The sequence below is a fragment of the Petaurus breviceps genome, unplaced genomic scaffold (genome assembly GCF_028583685.1).
Source record: "Petaurus breviceps papuanus isolate PSGF00001 unplaced genomic scaffold, PetGlider_PUasm1.0 172, whole genome shotgun sequence".
In the NCBI taxonomy this organism is placed as follows: Eukaryota; Metazoa; Chordata; class Mammalia; order Diprotodontia; family Petauridae; genus Petaurus; species Petaurus breviceps.
The window spans coordinates 2,531,243-2,539,231 of NW_027185755.1; the positions used below are offsets into that span (position 1 = coordinate 2,531,243).

At 57.7% G+C, this 7,989-nt stretch overlaps 2 protein-coding genes across 2 annotated transcripts in view; both read left to right on the top strand.

Annotated features, from left to right (window-relative positions):
* Positions 1 to 1,236: 1,236 nt before the first annotated feature.
* SAMD1 (sterile alpha motif domain containing 1) lies at positions 1,237 to 4,982 on the top strand. Its single transcript, XM_069082928.1, has 5 exons — positions 1,237 to 2,123; positions 2,700 to 2,982; positions 3,199 to 3,295; positions 3,834 to 3,945; positions 4,172 to 4,982. Exons 1-5 carry the CDS (start codon positions 1,251 to 1,253, stop codon positions 4,328 to 4,330), a joined length of 1,524 nt encoding a protein of 507 aa, XP_068939029.1. The 5' UTR covers positions 1,237 to 1,250; the 3' UTR covers positions 4,331 to 4,982.
* A 1,002-nt stretch (positions 4,983 to 5,984) lies between these two features.
* CUNH19orf67 (chromosome unknown C19orf67 homolog) overlaps positions 5,985 to 7,989 on the top strand; it is a 3,503-nt gene continuing 1,498 nt past the window's right edge. Inside the window, exons 1-4 of the mRNA XM_069083194.1 lie at positions 5,985 to 6,337; positions 6,474 to 6,618; positions 6,773 to 6,873; positions 7,631 to 7,816. Of these exons, the coding sequence (XP_068939295.1) occupies positions 5,985 to 6,337; positions 6,474 to 6,618; positions 6,773 to 6,873; positions 7,631 to 7,816 (785 nt within the window). The remainder of the gene's footprint in view (positions 6,338 to 6,473; positions 6,619 to 6,772; positions 6,874 to 7,630; positions 7,817 to 7,989) is intronic.

A 7,989-nucleotide genomic window follows, 5' to 3' on the forward strand; every position in this document is an offset into this window, starting at 1 on the left:
GCGATCTTCGGTGCGGCTGTCGGAGAGGCGGCTCCAGCGCCGCCGGGGGATCGAGGCCAAGGCAGACTGGGCGGGGAAAGGGGGCCGAATCCTCCCTCCCTCGGCGTCCAGAGTTGGGGGCACCGGCTGGTGCCGGGGACAGGGCGAACCGGCGAGAGAGAGGTTCGGGCGTCGCGTCCCCGATTTCTCAGCGCAGCCCAAGCAGTGCGGCGGAGAAAGCGGGACGCCTGGCTCCGCCGGTCCCCGAGTTGGTGGTAAGTGCGGTCCTGAGCCTGGAGCGCTGGGCGGCAATGGCGGGGGGAGGGGGCATGGAGAGGGAGGGGGGATGGGGGGGAGAGAAAAGGGGGGAGGAGGCGGGGGGGAGGGGGGGGGGGGGGGCGGGCGCAAAGGGGGAGGGGGCTGGGCGGCGGGGACGTCTGGGTTCCGCGCCCAATGGCTGGAGGGAGAGCGCCACCGCCCAGCCCGCCCACTCCCCTCCCCCCTTCCCCCTCCCCCTGCGCGCTCCCTCTCCCTCTCTCTCTTTCTCCTTCTCTCTTTTTCTCCCTTTACCCCCCACCCCATCCCCGCCTCCGCCCCGGCGCCAACTCCACGGCGCCTCCTTAAAAAGCGCGCGGGAGTTGTAAAGGGCTGGGGGGGTGGGGGGGGACGGGTTGAAGCTAGGGAGAGACTGAGCAAGAGAGGCGCCGGAGAGGGGGGGTAGAGTCGCGCGCGCTAAGCGGGCCCCGGCTCCACCTTAAAAGCGAGCGCGTAGGGGTGGGTGGGTGGATAGCTGAGAAGGGGGGCCGAAGTGTCCCGGCCGCGGGGCGGGCGGCGCGTGCGGCGGCGGCTGTGGTGGTGGCGGCGGGGAGGGGCTCGGCTCGCGCTTCCCCCTCCTCCCATCCTCGGGACCCGCGCGCGCCCAGGAGGAGCGGGGTTTTTGTGTGAGTGTGCGTGTGTCTCTGTCTGTGCATTTTTTTCTTTTCTTTCTTTTCTTTCTTTTTTTTTTCTTTTTGCAAAGAAACAGCAGCGCCTCCGCCGCTCCACCGAGGCGCTGCGCCCCCCGGGGGGAGGGGGAAGAGCAGCGGCGGCAGCGGCAGCGGCGGCGGCGGCGGCGGCGGCAGCAGCAGGAGGAGGAGGAGAAGGAGGCGGGCGGCTGAGGGAGAGAGGGAGGGGAGCCGGGGGTTGAGAGGGGAGGGGAGAGCGGGGGGAAGGGGGGGCGCCGCGCTGGGAGGGAGGCGGCGCGCACGGTGCAGCCGGGCCGGGCGGGAGGCATGGCGGGGCCCCCGGCCCTGCCCCCGCCGGACACGGCGGCGGCGGCCGCCGCCTCGTCGTCCGCCTCGTCCCCCCGCTACCAGGAGTGGATCCTGGACACCATCGACTCGCTGCGCTCGCGCAAGGCGCGGCCGGACCTGGAGCGCATCTGCCGGATGGTGAGGCGGCGGCACGGGCCGGAGCCGGAGCGCACGCGCGCCGAGCTGGAGAAGCTGATCCAGCAGCGCGCCGTGCTTCGGGTCAGCTACAAGGGGAGCATCTCGTACCGCAACGCGGCGCGCGTGCAGCCGCCGCGCCGGGGCGCCACCCCGCCCGTTCCTCCGCGCGGCCCCCGGGGGGCTGCCGCCGCCGCCGCGCCGCCTCCGCCCCCGCCCGCTCCGCCTGCGCCCGTCGCCTCCCCGCCCCGAGCGCCCCGGGCAGCGGCGGCCACAGCGCCCCCCTCTCCCGGCGCCCCGGCCCCATCGCCGCCCCCCCGCGCGCAGCGGGCCGCACCCCTGCCCCCGCCGCCGACTCCGGCCGGGGCGCCCTCGCCCGGCCCGCGTCGTGCCCCCCCGCCCTCCGGGGCCGCCGCCCGGGAGCCGGCGCCGCCGTCGCCGCTGCCGCTGCCGCTGCCGCCGGAGGGGGGCGCGTCGCGGAGCGGACCAGCCCGGCCCGTAAGCCTGCGGGAAGTGGTGCGCTACCTCGGGGGCAGTGGCAGTGGCGGAGGCCGGCTGACCCGCGGGCGCGTGCAGGGGTTGCTGCTGGAGGAGGAGGCGGCGGCGGCCGCTCGCGGCCGCCTCGAGCGCACCCGCATCGCCGGTCTTGCCCTGCCCCGAAACGATCGTTCGGGAAGGGCGCCTCCTGCCACCAGCTCCAGAGCAGCCCGAACCAAGGTAAGTAAGACTAGGGCTGGGTAAGAAAGTCCTGCATAGGGAGAGGGAGATCAGCATAGGACTCCCAGGTGGTTGAGATTGGAAGCAGGACTGGAGGGGAGACTGTGCACAGGGGAGGAAGGATCAGGGAAGAGGGAAAGGATGGATGAGATCAGCCCCCATGGAGAGAGCAAGGTTGTTTATAAGGACTAGAGGTCTAGGGCCAGTAAGAGCTTAGAATCTCTAAACTCCTCCTCAGCCAAGGGTAGAAAGGAGAGGGTTGGGGCTAAGGACCAAGAAGGCCAGGTCATGGGGTCAGTGAGTCTTGCAGCGAAGGGTGAGAAAGGGAGCCACCCCCTTCAGAAACAGGCCAGAAACCCTGGAGACAGTTCGATTTGGGACCTGGAGAAGGGTGTCACATCAGAGTTCCCAGGAGTTAATTCCCTGGAACGTGGTAAAGATTCAAAGGACGGAAGTCAGCTTTGGACCCAGAAGTCTGGACAGCCCCCATCTTTCAAGTCTAACAGCTAGAATGAGGACACCTAGGGAATAGAGATGGATAGAGAAAAATATTCTAACTCTCCTCATTCCCCATAGAAGTCTGGGGAAGAGTCCCTAAGAGAGGAGGAGGAAGAAGAGGATGAAGAAGAGGTGTCTGCTCTGTCAGAGGGTTCTGAGGTGCCGGAAGGAGAGGGTGCCCACGGTGGGCAGAACCAGTACAATGGAGAGACTGGCCAGCGGGAAAGTGGGAAAGATCGGCCCAGGGAGTGGAGCTCCTCCATAGCACCAGGGCGGCAGGATGAGGGTCACCGTTCAGCCCTAGCAGATGGAACCCGGGAGGCCTTCCCAATGGGAGTGGTGAAGATGGAAGGGGGTTCAGGTAAGAAAGAGGTCCATAAGCTGGGGTTCCCTTTTTTGTGATGGACAGCAGGCAAGCTACCTCACTTTCAAAAAGTGGGTGGGGTCACCTGGGAAACAAGGCAGATTTGGGGGGGAAAGAATTCAGAGGGGCTCTCCTTAGTACTGAGATGTGTCTGGGGTGGGAGGATAGGTAGAGGGATAGATAAGCTGACAGGTATGCCCTCTTTGCCCCTAGCCTCAGCTGCCACAGGTCCAGATTCCCCTTCACCCGTGCCTTTGCCCCCTGGAAAGCCAGCCTTGCCCAGTGCTGATGGAACTCCTTTCGGTTGCTCGTAAGTCTAAATTTTTTTGTCTCTTGAGACTGGGCCTGATGTTGAGTTGGAGCCAGGGCTGGTCCCTGGGAATCAAATGAGAGACAGCATTAGGGTCTTGCAGGTAAAATTTTAGACTTGATCATGCTAGTTTCTCAGCACTTAGAAGCTATGTGAACATGGACATGTCACAATCTCTCTGAGCCTCAGTTTCCTCATCTATAATGGGTATAATTACAAGGTTGTAAGCAGGAGTAAGATTCCTAAAGGGCAGTGACATATAACCTCTTCATCCCTAGGGCTGAGCACAGTGAACATTTGTTTAATTTAACTGACATAAAACCTGGATCTTATGACCATCCAACTTTTCCCTTCTGGGTCTTAGTTTCCTCCTCTGAAATAGGGTTTGTGACACTTTCCCACTCCAACCTTATCTATGAAGGAGGTTGGTGTAAGGATCAAATAAAATGATGATTTGCAAAGCATTTTCACTTGTTAAATGTTTGGCAAGTGTTAGACTGGAAGATGATAATGTTCTGGTGTGTTTGGGCATCCATAGCTCTGGCAGGAAGGAAAAACCATCTGATCCTGTGGAATGGACAGTGATGGATGTGGTAGAGTATTTCACTGAGGCTGGCTTCCCTGAACAGGCATCTGCTTTCCAGGAACAGGTGAGACCTCCATCCTGCTGGAGCCAGCACCCTACCCTTGGGATTCCTTGCTTCCTTCACTGGGTCCCTTGCCCCTCCACCTTGTGGTCCCTAACACACACATACTTACACACTCAAACTGACCCAGATGGGACCCCAGTATGAACTGGAAGGATGCCATGTGAAGGGGCATTGGAGGGAGTCCCAGGCCTGACCCAAGTGAGCCCTGCTTCTTGCCTCTGTCCAGGAAATTGACGGGAAGTCCCTTCTGCTGATGCAGCGCACGGACGTGCTAACTGGCCTCTCAATCCGCTTGGGGCCAGCCCTCAAAATCTATGAGCATCATATCAAGGTCCTTCAGCAGGGCCACTTTGAAGATGATGACCCTGATGGGTTTCTTGGCTGAGGCCCCCCTCCCCCCGCCTCTGTGACCCCTGAGCTTCCCCTGCCCCTCTCCTTTTCCCCAGTTTCCTTGTGTTCCATCTGCCTAAGAGTCCCTAGCATCCAGGAACTCCCTAAGGGGGAGAAAACCCTCTTCCCAACACACTCCCCAAAGAGATTCCAGGGAGGCTGGCGCCTCATTGTCACCCCTTCCCAACCCCCCTCTCCCTTAACTGTAGGTATCTTTCTTCTATCCATATCCTGCATTCCAAGCTGGGGGTGATGGCAGGGACAGACACAGGGTCCTTCATCATACCAGGAGGGGACTCCAATGTCCCCCCCGCCCCATTAGACTCCTGTCAGGGAAAGGAATTACCTTCTTTTTCCCTAGCCCTTCCCTCAATTCAGCCAGACTTCACCTTTGTAAATGTTTCATCCTGAGGAAGTAAGGACAGGATTGGACTGGCCTTTCCCTCTTTCCCCACCTGTTCCCCTCATCCCAATGCCTTTCCTTCCAGCCTTGGTCAGTTTGGAGATCCCCAGGGTTGAAATGGTGGGTTGTCCTGTTTCCTTCCTCTCTCTTTCTCTCTCTCTGGTTGTTGCTCTGGCTGTCTAAGTTGCTTTTTAATATTGCACCTGAGGTTTTTTAAATAAAATTAAAAGAAAAATCTCTCTGATCCCATTTGTGTGTGTGTGTGTATATATGCACCCGCCTGATATGGGGGGGTGGTAGGGTGGGGTGGGTTGAACAGGGAGATTCCCATCCTTACTGGATTCTGTCCTTAGGGAAAAAGTGGAAGGTTATTATCAGATCATAGGCTGTATAGCCTGAGAAGGTACCTTAAAATATCCAGTTCAACTTTGTAATTTAGAAAAGAAATTAAGGGCCAAAAAGGAGTAGGGGTGAGGTCCTGACCAGGATAGAATGAGTTAACATATGTAAAACACTTTGCCAACTTTTTAAAAGTGCATAATAAATTCTAGCTCATCACTTCTGCCTCCAAATCCAGTGTTCCTGCCATATCGTTTCTAGGAAATAGAGCAGAAAGTGGCCTTGGAGACCACCTAGTCCTTTTCCTTAACGGTTTGGCTAGGGAAAGTTGTTTATAGTCCAGGATGTCAGTCATCTCTAAAATAAAGAAGATTGAATTAAATAATCTAATCCCTCCCTCCATCTATGGACCTGTCTATGATGTCTTTACGCCTCCAGGCCTCAGTTTTGCTTCTACTATGGCTTAGAGTCCCTTCCAGCTCGGACATTTTATGTATGTTTCTAAATTGCCTCACCTCCTTGGGTCTGTTTCCTATCTAACAGGAGAGTACATACTCGCAATCCCTAAGGAAATTTTGAGGATGAAGGTAGCTCTTTTGAAAGAGTAGGACGGAGGAGACACTAAGGTTCTGGGTTAGGAGAGTGAGGCAGGATGGGTATATATTGTGAACCAGAACTTGGAGCTTGGAGCGCTAGCCCAAGGCGCGTGGCCGCTGGGAGAGAAGCTCAACCCTGACCTGGCGCGTGTTGACATTCAAATGAGGCCCAGCCCCCGGCCCCGGCCTCCTTTCTGTGGTGGTGGGAGTAGTCGAGCAGAAAGCCCAAGACGCTGCTGCCCCGGAAAGCTGGGAGCGCCTCTCCACTGGGGGAGGAGTGCCCAGTGTGGCTCCCCCCAGTCATCTCCCCCATGGCCAGCGAGACCTGGTTCGGGAGACCTCTGCCTGCCGGGGTCCGAGACCCCCTCCCAGCAGGAGACTCGGTCCCCGGACCGGCCCCTACCCCGCACAGCGGTGCCGAGTCTCCTTGGCCTGAGTCCCCTTGGCCTGTGGCCCCTGGCCGAGCTGGGATTACCGCCGATGCTGAGCCTGGGGGACCTGTCCTAGGGCAGCCTCTAGCTCCAGCCCCCTTGCCTGGTCCGCCCCCGCCCCCGGCCTCCGGCCCCGCTCTACTGCCCCTAGAGAGTATGTTCAGCCCCATTACGGAGCAACTCCGCTACCTGCTCAAGAAAGCGGAGGATTTCCAGAGCTACCTGCTCTACAGGTGATGGGGCCAGGCTGCCTGGCTATCCTGGGGAGCGGGGCGGGGGGAGAACGGGTGCTGTGGGCAGAACAGGTAAGGTGGAAGCCCAAGCTGGAGCTCCCCTCCCATGACCAAGTGGGGTTGTGCCCCTCCCCAGCAGGGACCGGGTCCAGAAGGAGCAGTTGGCCAAGGCGATGCCAACTTTCCTGCAGATGTGCCAGCCTTACTTCCTGTACCTGGAATCTGCTGCCAGGGGCATGCCCCCGATTCACGGGGCCCTGCAAGAGCTGGTTCGGAAAAGGGTAAGTCAGCAGAAGGGGAGCTCGATCCGAGTCCTTACCCTAGCTCCTGGACAAAAGTGAGAGTCAGGGGCTTGAGCATGGGGTGGGGAACTGCCTCCCTCTGCAGTTGGAAGGAGCCACATCTGGCTTGATATGTACTGTCCCCTCCTTCCAGCTACTAGAAATCTCCCAACAGCTGGCCCTTCGGCTGGAGCAACTGGTGCTTATGTATGCCTCCTTCGGGTTTGTGGTACTGGAAGAGACCGATCCCCTCAGGTAACTGGGCTGGGGGGGGGGGAGGGAACGGGGACACACAAACAAGGAAGTCTGGGTCTAGGTCCTAGAATATGGTCCTATGTACTTTCCTCTCCCCCTGCCCTTGACTCTCCCACCTCATAAATCTCTGAACTAAGAAGGTCCCTGGAGGTCACTTTCAACCAACCCCCTTGGATCCTCCAGCCTCTGAGTCATCTATCCTCTGCTTGGACACTTCAGGTGACTGGGAACTCACCATCAGCCCACTGGAATATAGGCCCTCACACTTGGTAGCTGGGCAAGTCACTACACATGTTTCTTGTGTAAAATGGAGATACTTGTACTACTTTCTTTTCAGGGTTGTTTAAGGGAAAGCACTTTTTGTGAGTTCTGCTCCATCACAAAAAAAAACAAACAAACAAACAGAAAAATACTGGATTGAGAAACAGACACTAAGCTCAAATTCTAGCCAAGTACTCATTACCTTTCCTATGTATAGTGGATAAAGTGATGGAATGGGAGTCAGGAAGAACTGTGTTCAAATCCCTTTTCAGACACAACCTGTTAGACCCAGAGCAAATCATTTAATTTGTGGGCTTCAGTTTCCTCATCTGTAAAACAAGGTCGTACTAGATGACATCTAAGGGCTCTTCCAATTCTAATGTATGGTCTTACACAAGTTATTTAACCTCTCTTGGTCTTGAGGTGTGGGTGATGAGTTTTGGACTAGATAACCTCTAACGACCTATAATCCTAGCTCTCCTTTCTCACCTCCCAGTGTCTCCTGTTTTTTCTGCGGAAAATTCTCACTGGGCCCCTCCCATCAAGTTTCAGTTTTCCGATACTGCTCTCCAGCCCCCTACACAGCTGGCCGACTTCCCAGATACCTATACAAGAAGATGCGCTGGAATCTTGAAGCTAGTCCTGAGACCAGCAACAGAGGACATGGGCCTCATGTAGATTAGTGAGTCTCCCTGACTCAACGGCACCCATCATTTCCATTTTTTTTTTTTTTTTGCTTTTTGGAAGGCAGGGCAATTGGGGTTAAGTGACTTGCCCAAGGTCACGAGGCTAGTAAGTATTAAGTGTCTGAGGCCAGATTTGAACTCAGGTCCTCCTGACTCCAGGGTCGATGCT

Excerpts from the sequence above, each read along its gene's own strand:
- SAMD1 (XM_069082928.1), top strand. The coding sequence starts at position 1,251 with ATGGCGGGGCCCCCGGCCCTGCCCCCGCCGGACACGGCGGCGGCGGCC. Across the intron at positions 2,983-3,198 it reads GAAGATGGAAGGGGGTTCAG|CCTCAGCTGCCACAGGTCCA; the intron begins GTAAGAAAGAGG and ends CTTTGCCCCTAG. Across the intron at positions 3,296-3,833 it reads GGAACTCCTTTCGGTTGCTC|CTCTGGCAGGAAGGAAAAAC; the intron begins GTAAGTCTAAAT and ends GGGCATCCATAG.